This window comes from Strongylocentrotus purpuratus, unplaced genomic scaffold, assembly GCF_000002235.5.
Source record: "Strongylocentrotus purpuratus isolate Spur 01 unplaced genomic scaffold, Spur_5.0 spur5_scaffold_7, whole genome shotgun sequence".
Taxonomy (NCBI): Eukaryota; Metazoa; Echinodermata; class Echinoidea; order Camarodonta; family Strongylocentrotidae; genus Strongylocentrotus; species Strongylocentrotus purpuratus.
Window position 1 is genome coordinate 25,851,419 of NW_022145613.1, and position 12,823 is coordinate 25,864,241.

At 36.5% G+C, this 12,823-nt stretch overlaps 1 protein-coding gene across 2 annotated transcripts in view; it reads right to left on the reverse strand.

Moving 5' to 3' along the window:
- The window catches only part of LOC585380 (solute carrier organic anion transporter family member 4A1), a 72,710-nt gene extending 61,297 nt beyond the window's left edge, over positions 1 to 11,413 (reverse strand). Inside the window, exon 1 of one of the 2 annotated variants that reach the window (XM_785211.5) lies at positions 10,178 to 11,413. In XM_785211.5, coding sequence (XP_790304.4) covers positions 10,178 to 10,253 — 76 coding nt within the window. In that variant the 5' untranslated portion in view covers positions 10,254 to 11,413. Of the gene's footprint in view, positions 1 to 2,661; positions 2,894 to 10,177 lie in introns of those variants that run through there. The other variant, XM_030974935.1, reaches the window with a different exon arrangement.
- Positions 11,414 to 12,823: the final 1,410 nt, after the last annotated feature.

The window sequence follows — 12,823 nt, forward strand, 5'->3', positions numbered from 1 at the left end:
ACATGATGTTGATAAATTCAAGTAAGTTCTAAAGCAAAAATACGTTGACTTCTATTCCGTACATTATGTAGTGGCGTAATGTGTGTCACGTCAATGGGAGAGAGTGGACACTATAGGCCGTACCATGGGATAAATGCAAAAGGAAGGGTGGGTTTCAGTTCTTCTTTCTCCTCCTCCTCTTCATCTTCTTCTCCTTCTTCTTACTCTCCTCCTTCTCCTTCTTCTCTTTCTTCTTCTCCTTCTTCTTCTTCTCCTTCCTCTTCTTCTGCTTCTTTTTTTCTCCCTCCTACTTCTTCTTTCTAATATTTCTCTTCCTCCCCCTTCTTCTTCTTCTTCTTCTTCTTCTTCTTTTTCTTCTTCTTCTTCTTCTTCTTCTTCTTCTTCTTCTTCTTCTTCTTCTTTTTATTCGTCTTATTCTTCCTCTCTCTCTTTCATTCGGGAACTCCCTCTGTTTACTCCACATTCGTACGCTTTTCCCTTTCTCTTTCCATTTATTTTTTCTCCAACCTCAGGAAACACCCTACCCCATTAACGCCCACCTTTAATAAAGTACCGTTAGCACAATGCAGACAGGCACGTATTGTGTACAGTCTGTTGCAGCTCATAAAGCTGGCCCACATGTTTTTTTTTTTACCCGTTTTTTTTTCCTTGATGATTTGTTTTCAGTGATCTTATTCTAATATTTCATTATTATATCGTTTCGGCGGAACATGAAGTGAAGAACATCATAATAAAAAATAAATAAAAAAATATCTCACGACACAATCATGCAACCCTAACCGTAAACCTGACCTTAAATCTAATATTGTGCTCTGGTAAATATGGGAATCGTATTTTGAGAGAAAATTGCTATGATGATCATGCAGTGGTTGTTTGAACCTGTGAAAGAAGAACAAACGCACACAAAATTACTGGGCATCATCTTCGATACAAACCACAACTCCCATTTGCACACAGTGTTATAATCACAATGGTGTCGGGTCTACTTATAATACCCGGATTTCCTTATATTTCTATGCTCATTACTCAGCCACTATACATTTTCTACCAATTTGTTTGGAAAATGGCGTATATTTGTAATCTTGATCAATCAGTGTAAGTTTCGTTGGATTCTGTGAGAATTTATTTTCTATATTTACCAGAAATATTTACCAGTTATGGTCATGCGATTGCATTATGAAAGAAACGTTGTGGAATCGATCAGAAAAGGTTGATCATCTAGTATATATAAGTATTGGTGTGTACTGCAAGGTTCTGGAATCATCAAAATGATAAGAAATTTGGCCCAGTCTTGGTAAAGTTACAAGCACTGTACACAGAAAGATGTATATGGGACTACGCGACACGTGCGCTATATCTATCAGATCTAAACATATATAATATTTTACCAAATATATCGATTAGTAGGCGGCTTCCCTGCAAAATTTGTATCATCACGTATTAGTCAAAACATATTCTTTCACATGATTGGTAATAAAAACTTCCATTTCATTTTTTGAGAGGGGGGCGTTTCCAAAACTGGTCTTTACCTGACTCTAACCCCAACCCAAATCCTAACCCTATCCCTAAAAACATGTGTGTAGTATGTGCAAGTAAGTCTTTTAGTTTTATGCTATCACGCCCCAGTTTCGTTTCATCTTTTGTCTCTCACACCCTATTACTATCTCCCTTTCTTCTATTTCACTCACTCTCTCTCTTCCTCTCCTCCTCCTTCTCTCTCTCTCTCTCCCCCTCTCTCTCTCTCTCTCTCTGTATAAATATATATTTATATATATATCTTTTCCTCTCTCTCTCTCTCTCTCTCTCTGTGTATAAATATATATTTATATATATATATATATATATATATATATCTTTTCCTCTCTCTCTCTCTCTCTGTATAAATATATATTTATATATCTTTTCCTCTCTCTCTCTCTCTCTGTATAAATATATATTTATATATCTTTTCCTCTCTCTCTCTCTCTCTCTCTCTCTCTCTCTCTCTCTGTATAAATATATATTTATATTTATCTTTTCCTCTCTCTCTCTCTCTCTCTCTGTATAAATATATATTTATATATATATCTTTTCCTCTCTCTCTCTCTCTCTCTGTGTGTGTATAAATATATATTTATATATATATATCTTTTCCTCTCTCTCTCTCTCTCTGTATAAATATATATATATATCTTTTCCTCTCTCTCTCTCTCTCTCTCTCTGTATAAATATATATTTATATATATCTTTTCCTCTCTCTTAAATTCTTTGTACAGTTGAGAGCTAAAACGACATTAACACTATACAAGTAAGGTAGAAGTATACACCTCCATACCATTCCGGCTCTCAGCAGACGGTATGGGCCTGCCGGAAGATGCCGCTCCTTAGCAACTGTTTCTAGGGAACGCGACACATACTTCCTTTCGCTCTGGTGCTCATTGCCCCGTGATTCTGAGTTTATTATTCTGTACAAACATTCTTCCCACGTTTGTACCCATAGAGACGAGACATTCCAAAGTCCAAGAGGAAAAACGTTAAAAATACAGTCAATAATTAAAAAAAGAATGTGTACGATTTCAGTAGCAACCCTCGCACGTGAGCGATTTTTGTTGTCGTCATTGTTGTTGTTACTTCCTCCTATACAATCATGAAAGCAAGCTAAAATATTGACAAAATACTCACGATTCTGATATTCAAAACTTCTTTCCAGCTGGCCGCATTATGATTTAATGAGTTTGAGTCTTCTCTCATTATTGCAATTCGGAACGAATATTCATCTAAGATGCATTTCATCTTTAATAAGAAAATAACGAGGAACATAACATTTTTACCTTACGATTGTGACAGTTACATTCAGTACTGTCAATGCCGTTTATCGGCGTTTATCATTCGATATGTTGGTTTTCCTCATTCACCGTATAATGGCCTATATAGGTGAAGAACAATAGTATTTTTCTTCAAGTTTGGGGATTGTTTGTTTGTTTTTTTTGTTTTGTTTTCGTTCTCTCTCTCTCTCCTCTCTCTCTCTCTTTCTTTCTCTCTCTCCCTCTCTCTCTCTCTCCCCTCCCCCTCTCTCTCTCCCTCTATACCTCTCTCCCCCCTCTTCCTCCTTCGTATAATGTGATACTGTATGACTCACCAAATATGAGTTATGATATACTGCATGGTTACAGAAAAATACACCTACAAAATATTTCATTGTTCCTTGATATGGCATTGTGTTTCCATACAATTATGGGAAATATGCCTTTCCTAATGGATCAACCAGACTTGAACTTAAATCTACGTCATGAGGTTATGACGTCACAATACAACGGCGGTCACGGTCGATGCGCTAGTGCCTTTTGCTATCAAAGGCATGAATCTTCTGCGTACTCACACCTTTGCCGCAATTGGGGCAAGATGCGAGTGTCCCTGTGCCCTTAATTGAGTCACGTACGTCACTACAGGGAGATCTCTGGTCATGATTGTATCTACAAACATTTTGAAGTTAAACCGGAGTTGGCCCGTAGAGGGGGCGTGAGCATCAAAGCATGGACCTACTTTGTAATTAAAGTCAGAGTTAATTTTTGTTTGCATTAACGAGCTGTGGTAAAAGTCATCTAGGCATAGCTAATGTCATTTCATTACCGTAGCCACATAATGCGGAAATATCAGGTTAGGCAAAGCAGTCACAAGAGACGAAAAGTGAACAACAAACAGGCCTTACGTCACCATTAAATGGCTGGTTTAAGAATGAAACAAAGAAGAACCATAAGAATGAGAAAATAGCGAAACCAAAATGAACAAGAAGAAAAAGGGGGGAATAAAAGTAACATGAATTAAAAGCTAAAATGAATCGGAATAAACATTGGCGTACGAAATGGGAGGTGGTGGGGCATTGGCGGCTCTCGCCTAGAGAATGATGAATATGACCAATATTCGGGCTGCTAGCTGGCCTGTTATCTTATTTGAGAATATTTTGATGATGAAATTATATTTTCGCTTAAAGCTAATCTTGAGCTCTGGAATGGAACCAGATTCTTAGAGAAAATTGCTATGATTTATTTAGATTGGTTGTTTGAATCAGTGAAATAAAACAATCGCACAACTTTAATATTGGGCATCATCTTTGATTTAAAAAACACAACTCCCATTTGCACATAGTGACCTGTGTTAAGCACATGTTGTGGGCCTACTTATCCCGGATTTCCTTATATTTCTATACACATTACTCATTTTCTACCAATTTGTTTGACCCATGTCATTAATTTGTAATCTTGAACGGTCAGTGTAAGTTTCGTTGGATTCTGTGGAAAATTATTTTTAATATTGTTTTACCAGAACTCAAGTGTATCTTTAAAAGAAAATGTCATACTGTAAATATATAAATACAAAACGGGAAAATTGATATTCGGGGAAGAGAATAAGCTCCACCCCTAAAAAAATAATGTCCGTGTACTCATGAGAAGATTAACATTGATTATTAATATCAATATTAACAGCAGTAATTAACAAAATCCGGCTGACATTTAACATGTAATTCGGCAATCAAATTTTACTGGAAAATGCTATCAGTACGGAAATTCATATCCCCTACCAGTATTGAGTGAAAACCGAGTCTTAAAGATAAACTTGAGTTCTGGTAAAAAAGAAAATGAATTCTCACAGAATCTAACGAAACTTACACTGAATGTTCAAGATTACAAATAAATGTCATACACACCATTACTTACATGCTATAAGATCAACTTTTCTGATCCATTCCACACCTTTTCTTTCACAATGCAATCGCATTACCAGAACTCAAGTTTATCTTTAAATTAAAGGTACGACTTCACTTTTTGTTGAAAATACACTATAAAACTAGTCAACAAAATTATGGGACTAACTTAGCCAGGTAAGCGGCCTGTCTATCGGGACGGGAGGGGGTCGCGTTAAGTTATTGCAAAAACAAATAATAGTGGGATATGAGAAAGGTGTTCGGGGAGAGGGGAACGCACCTAACAGAGGAGATTATAGGACCCCCTCCACGCCCTGCTCCGGCTCAGTCGATGCCCCTGTCATTTCGCATCTCGCTCTCTTAGCAAATCCGGCCCTCCATCATACCGATGCCCCTTTAATGGCTGGATACGCCCCTGAGCAACATTATTATATGGATGGCAACGACCATATGGAATCGCTACAATAATTGTCCTCTAATCATGATATAACATATATCTGTGAATAATGGTAACTTGTACCAATACATACGAAATTACTTTTTATCATGTTTTATTGAAGAAGACAAACGACAGTGAATTACTCTCACTACATTTTTTGTAAAGTTCAGGGCTATTTTTATCAGTTTCATTGGGAAAAAATGAAATCCTTTAATCTCACTACATTTCACGTAAAATTTTCAGGGACATTTTTTCAACAATCCAAGCCAATCTATAGAACTAAATTCCCCTTCTGACCACATCAAATCGTAAAATGTCACCCTTAAAATCCGTATAGGCACTGAGGATGAAAGATAATGACATTTCAAACCGTTTTACGTGGTCTATAATCTAGACCTAGAATCACAAAGGAAAATGCATTTACTTTCTTGCCAAGTTGAATATAGTCATGACAGAGTAGTTCGAAGTAACTCTTATTCGACTAATGCGATTTTACGGAATACCAATCAACATACTGACTGTATTCCCTGCAGTAGATCACGGATTACAGGTAAATGTGGTAAAGATACGGTGGCAGATCCGGGATTTCTTCTAGCGGAGGGGGGGGGGGACATGATTTATAGAAAAAATCTCTGACAAGCCAGCAAGGAAACAAAAAAGAGGGGGTCCTTACACTTACCAGGTGCCCTTTTAGTTTGTATAAATGTCCTGCTGGGGCAGAATTAGAGGGCACATTTTTTTTAACTTAATGTGTAGCTAAGAAGAGTCAGAATATGTTTTGCCAGGGGCGCCACTGTAGTTGATTTTAATATCAAAAAAGCTAAGTCAATTATGGAATATTTAAAATGATAATGGGAAATTGTGAATTTCACTTGTATTTTTAAGATAGAGAGAGAGAGAGAGCGAGAGACCGAAGGCCTAATTACGGTGGTCCAAATCTCTTCACTTGTTCCTAACAGAATCAAAACACGAAATTGCTGCAAAATAAATTCACAAGAGTTTATTCTTGAATCGTTGTGAAAAATGAAAATCTACATCATGGTCATGATTCATCATTAAGAAAATATATATTCACAGACGCTTGAGGGCGTTTATCTACTTTCCATGTCGACTTGATCCCATAAGAGCGGATCGGGTCTGCCAAAACAAAACAAAATACATAAAAATGTATCCGTTACTTCAGTCTGTTCTCTGTATAAGATTTTCCAGAGCAGTAGCATCCATCAAAAGATCTTCTTTTTTTTATTTCCTTATCTGCTTTCAAAAGAATTAGTCACTTCCCTCTTGAAGTTTAATGCTTCTTGTAAGAGCAGCTATCGTATCTCAAGAGCTTGCCGAGGATTTTGGGAGAGGGTCGGAAAAAAGAAGAGTTTGGGGGTCATAATTATTAGGGATCATTTCGTCTAGAGTGGATCGACGCTCAACAGGAGTGAAATCTACTCTTAAGATAGTAATTCAACCACTACTTTGAAGTGGATTTCATTATACTAATGGTTGAGTCAATCAAAATAATGTAGACTCCGTCATAATAAGTAGATATTTTTTAATCTCATATTTGAACAAGAAAAGTGATCAATGTAGGTTATGATAGGCGATCTTTGCATATCTGGGCCCCATTTCACACAACTTGTCATCGATGACAATATAGATTTTGTTATTAGCTAGTGAAATCATTGCTTCGGATCGGCTATCAGCAGATTTGTCACTGTTTTTTTTTTTCTTCATTTTTTATGGAAAAAAGGCTTTGAGAAACTAAATACCCCCACCCCCTGTAAAATTGACATTAACATATCATAATGACAAAATATCTGGCAGTTTCGAAAATGAGTAAAATAGCAAGAAGTCATTTCGATCTAAACACCTTCATACTATGGTCTCAGTTTGTATAAACCACCTACAACTCGTTTGCTCTAAATTACATGCAAATTCTGAGCGTCAACAAACAAACAAAAGAAACAGCTCAAATTCGCGGGGGTCATGGGCACGTATTGAAAAGAGAATTGTCATATTTTGCTGACAAGCAATGGGGCGTAACTATTTATATGATGCTGCATTGTTGTATTCGCTAGGTCATGGGAAATGAGAAATATTTTAGTGGCGAAGCCAGAAAATGATAACATGGGGGATCCCTCTTGAACAATGATTCATAATTTTACAATGCAAAGCGCTTGGAGGCGAAGTATTAAACGCTATACAACATGTGATTATTATGAACGGAAGGCGTAAAGTACCAGGACAGGGCCCTTCGAGTAGACACACACACTTATTAAAAGGGACTTGGTAACATTGTTCAGATGAGAGAAAATGGTGCTAAGGTGTTGACTTCAATGCTAGATGTACAATTAAAGATAATCTGAAAGTTTGAGTGAAAACAGACCATTATTAATAATAAAAAATGAGAAAAATTGATCTGATCGATTCCTTAATTCTCCTAACTGTATTGTTAAAATTTGATTACATTTTAGGTGAATGTAAATCGTCACAAAGCTATGAATTGGCTTTATATACCATTCCAAACATTTAAGTGTTAAAAGATTTTTTAAAGCCGGTCTTATGTCTTATTTTAAAGGAAAAATGGTTGGACATTTCAAAATTGGTTGGGAGAATTTACTGTTAGAGGGTGTTGACCAGTGACGCCTTCAAAGAAAACCATAAAGATCTTTGTGGTTTGAGATTTTGTTTCAAGATTTTGTGCATGCTAGAGGGTTAGTACAGTAGAAGGAATATAATAAGTAACATTTCATACAAAAGTTATGCAGTTTTTTCATCAACCTTCAACAATGTTACAGAGTCACTTTAAGTTGTCTTGGCCTTAGTTCAAGCATGGTGCATGGGGCGTATCCCGACTCCATCTTGTGCATTGCCACTGAAAGACTGCCAGTTGTTCTCGGATAGTGATTTTTGTTTTAAATTATATGAATATTATGAATAACAATATTATGGTTCTATGAAAGTTCTATGAAAGTTCTATGAATATTAGTGACGCATCATTATGGACGCTAAGAATGTTCTATACTATTTGTTACTTGATATCGACAAAAATTCAGGGGTGGATTTATGATCGTGCGAAAGAGGGGGCTTGTAATTTTTCCTTACATTCCAGATAGCAATTTTCTTCCTTTCTATATTTTGGGAATCTTGCTGGCCATCTGTGGGCTCTCCCAGTATAGGAGGGAAGATTGGAGAAACAAGAAATGATAAAAAAGAAAGCAAAAATAAAACAAACAACCAACAAAACAATCTTTTTTTCTTACACGATCTTACGTTTCTCGCGCATCCCGCTTAGTGCCCCTGAAATTGTGAGTTTTTTTATTCTTCTCGACGATGCAATCTCGGGCGTTTAAAAGATGGGTGCAGTTAGCCATTTCGATGTAAACAGCTTCAGCTCTATAACAAGAATGATAATGTAGACTACACTTACCATTTATTTTGCGCTAATACGTGCGCAATTTTCAAGAGCAAGAAACAAACGAAAAAAGAGAAAACAAATTGCATCGGTCAGGGCCAGTATTAAATACGGAATTGTTGCATTATCGCAATCTCTTTCGGTTGTGACTATCTTGTTATTTGGCCGATCAGTGGAAAACAGATTTACGCTCTGTAGGGTATCCAGAAAATGATGAATAGTTATTATCCGTTCAATTGCTGGTAAGAAGCAAGATCATATGGGCGGTGACAATTCCTTCTGCAATTTCCTCTAAATATATTTCTTATTTATTAATGCGTTATTTTGTAGTTGCTTTCTTGATTTTCGTTTCTCACGCTGATTCATATATTTCCTTTCATTCTAAACAAACCTAATTTACAAGCAATCTAAGTACTGAAAGAGAAGGTCGAGTTCTGGTTAAAGTCAAGATGAATTTTGTGAGCTTACTCATTAATTTATATCAGTTTCGGAAGAATATCTGTAGAAATGTCTACTGAAAATCATTGCTCTTCAAATGCCGCCATGTTCGAAAAATGACAAGAAATATAGATAAAACTTTGGACCAGACATTAATTTTGTGCGTAGTCCCATTTCCTCTTCAGATCGAAGTGATTCCTAATGCGACTCCTAAGAGAAATGAATTCCAATCAAGTACATTTGGATGAAAAAACCTATGAAAAACTTAATGTTTGCAGTGTAAGAAACGTCTGTGTTGGAATGAAAAGTAGTATTGTCGTAAAAACTTAATTTGGACCTCCCTTTGTATTCAAACAAGTCTTTACTACATTGATACAACCGTTTCCAAGAACAGCCAAGTTTTTGATGGATATGGTAACCGGGAACGGTATCTGATCCTATAGAAAAACCGGAGGTTAGGAAAAATGGAGCCAAATTATTTATTGTGATAGAATGCTGGATACCCTAAAAACCAGTGCAATAGGATGTTTCTTTTATATCTACCTGCATAATACAGTTTATGCAGAATAAACTGCAGATTAATAATTCTACATAGAAACTGGCCTTGAACAGACAAATACAATGATTTTTTTTTTAAAGGAAAGTAGAAAATCAAATGTTTGCAGTATGTGGCGATTTCGGGATTCGATCTAGCCGCAGACAAGTCAAACAAATGGGATAAGCAAAATAAACATAGAACAAAAAGAGTGTGTTTTTTTCCCAAAGATTCACTGACAAGAGAAAGGAAATATTATTACACTTTCAGATGCCTTTTGGGGTCTGAAATTGCTATCGGGGGCTCCGCTATATAGAGGGCACATTTGCAATACATGTATGTGAAAATGTCGTGGTATAGTGGTTCATTCACTTGGCACTCGATTCAAAGGTTGAGGGTTCGGATTCCAGCTCAGCACTAATGTCCTTTGGCAAGACATTAATCAACATCTGCCACTCACTACCCAGGTGTATAACCAGGCAATTGCTGAGGTAATAATAATTACAGGGCCCTCCGGAAGAGCATGCAGTATTTAATAAGAATACTCATATCAGTGGCTACCCTGGGTAATAAGACCAAATTAGTATCAATAGTTATTTTTATCAAATGATAAACCTCATGTGTACTTAAAACTAAAAGAACAAGGAAAATGAACAAATAGAAAAGAGCGTTTCTCACCTCTGTCTCCTTCTCCTTCGTTAAGAGACGAGAGAGTCTCTTCCTTTTCAGGCTTCGCTTCAGATGTTTCTGCCATTTTTCCGTCCAAGTATAGTGAACACAAACTTTGTTGAAAATATGTATCTTTGTATATACCAAACGCAGCTCGACCAGCCAACAGGAAAGACACACCTTGTTTTGTTTTGTTCTCACTTGTGTTTCCCTGTCAATTTCACTATTTCAGCGTATATGAATCACGATCTGTGATAATTTCTGAGTATTGCTTAGCGCCACTGTGCGCCACACAACGAAAGTTTGCCGAGAATGACGAATAACAAAATAATCACTACCTTTGAACCCCCTATAATGGAACAAAACTACTGATGCATCCTTGTTCACTTGGTAATAAAGCTGTACCTATCCTCGACAGGAGCATGTCGCCTGTATACTTAGAATTGCGTGAATGCATATATGTTCAGCATTCATAATACACGTACTTATCAAAGGCAAATGTATTTTTTTTTGGAAAACTCAATAATAATAAAAGTATTATGAGGGGTTGTGTGTCCGGTCACTCATAACAAAAAAAATCTTGCCACATCTGTCTTTGGATTTAACGAAACAGATGCATCAAATAGCACAAACCATCAGTTATATTTGTCCTTCGTAGTAATGTTCAACAAAATTCTAAAAAAAAGGTTAAGAGATATTGCATGTAAACTTCTTCAAATTCGTCAACACTGTCTGGATAACCTAAATAAACAGACACATGACACGAAGTGAGTGCTATCAATGCGCTCTCCCGTCTGAATAACAAACCAAATAATCACTACCTTTGAACCCATGAATGGAACAAAACTACTGGTGCATCCTTGTATTTTGAACTCTCTCTCTCAACAACAAAAAATAATTATATAGCATTCGATGAAATTGAAGTCGATCCTGGTGTGACGGACGTTGAAAAAACATGACATGGCTCATGCTTTAGAAATTTAACGTTTCCTTGAATCAATCCGCTGAATCATTCTAATTCAATCTCTTCTAGACAATCAAATGTTTTGTTCAAAAACTTCTGTACTTCCTTCTGTCATGACGTGTGTAATAAAATCCATCGCAATCTAAGTTTATTGGAACTTTGGTAGGATCGTAACCTACTAGGAGTCGTAGCAGGCATAAAGCAATTGAAACAAATATATCGTGTTACGTTTATGCGAAAGGTGATTTTTTTTTTTTTTTTTTTTTTTTTTTGGTTCTCCCCCTTAATCACAGAGACTGAATGAAGTAAAAGCGTGAAAACTAACAGAAACAACAGTGAACACACCTTTGGAACGAGTTCAAAGGCTACCGCCGCAGTGTCGTATACAGTTTTGCTTCAAAGTAAAGAAACTACTATCGCGCGCTTTCCAGAATGATGACAGGGATAACAATATGCATGCACGTAGGCCTATAATTTCACGATGAATTAACTTTTAATATCATCCATCATTAATTCTATTCGCCTTGATCCTGTTATTGAAACAAAATACCTTTGTCATTTAATGGGTGATCTTGGATGCGGGTTGTACAAGGACCGTGAACACTTTAGTTAGAACACGACTTTGAGGGTAATGAAATTAATGACTACTGCCTATAAAAAATGTTTTCTTATTTTTGTATTTCATGCGGATTTTGGATAGATTTTTAAATGCCGATGTTAATTCTTTTCCGTCATTTCTGTTTTATATTGAGATTTGCCATTACTCAATACATAATTATTGTTAAAATGTCTCAATGAGCAAGAGCGATGTGCTACTGTTTAAAGGCAGTTCCTACCATTGTTAATTCAGGAAAACTCATCTTTGGAAGCGCATAGAGATGTTATTTCATAACGTATTATGCGCTATACAAGAACTGAACTATTAATATTATTATTAATGTCTATGTATATTACTCAGAATACTATAACAAAGCGTCGTAATATTACTCCGACTTTAGCTGAGCCGCCTTGAATGCTAACTTAAAAGGAATTCCTCCTTATCAGACTGGGTGGAGAGTAGCATGTGTAGATAAATGTCTTGCCAAACCATGTCTGGCAGGACTCGAACCGCGAACCATGCCATCCGCAGTCCTGTGACGTTTCCACTGGGTCACGACACCTCTTTGAACATTTCCTTTTACTACACACTGTATATGCGCATACTGCCACTTTATGAAAGTGTTCCAATTCTGTGACTGTGGACGAACTATGTGTAACATTGTGTGACATTAGACTATGTAACACTCTGTAACACCGTGTACATTTTAGAACGCTTTGTAGATTTATCTTGTTATACTTTATGGTACTATATTACACTGTGTGGTTCTGTATAACACGTTTGTGGCACTGTATAAAGATATGTGGTTCTGTAAAACACTTTGTTGCTATTTACAACATTTTGTGGTTCTGCATAATAAGAATAATCTGGATTTATAAAGCGCTCAATACGAACTACCGTCTCTAAGCGCTTTACAGATCCACACGATGCTACCCCGATCATCGGATTCATTCACGCACACAGGTGCGTACGCAGGGGGGGGGGGGTTAAACCCCCCCCCCCCCCTTTGGTATTTTTATGTGTATAAATCCCCCTAAAACCCCCCCCCCCCCTTTTTTTTTTTTTTTTTTTTTTAATAAAAAAATAAATAAAA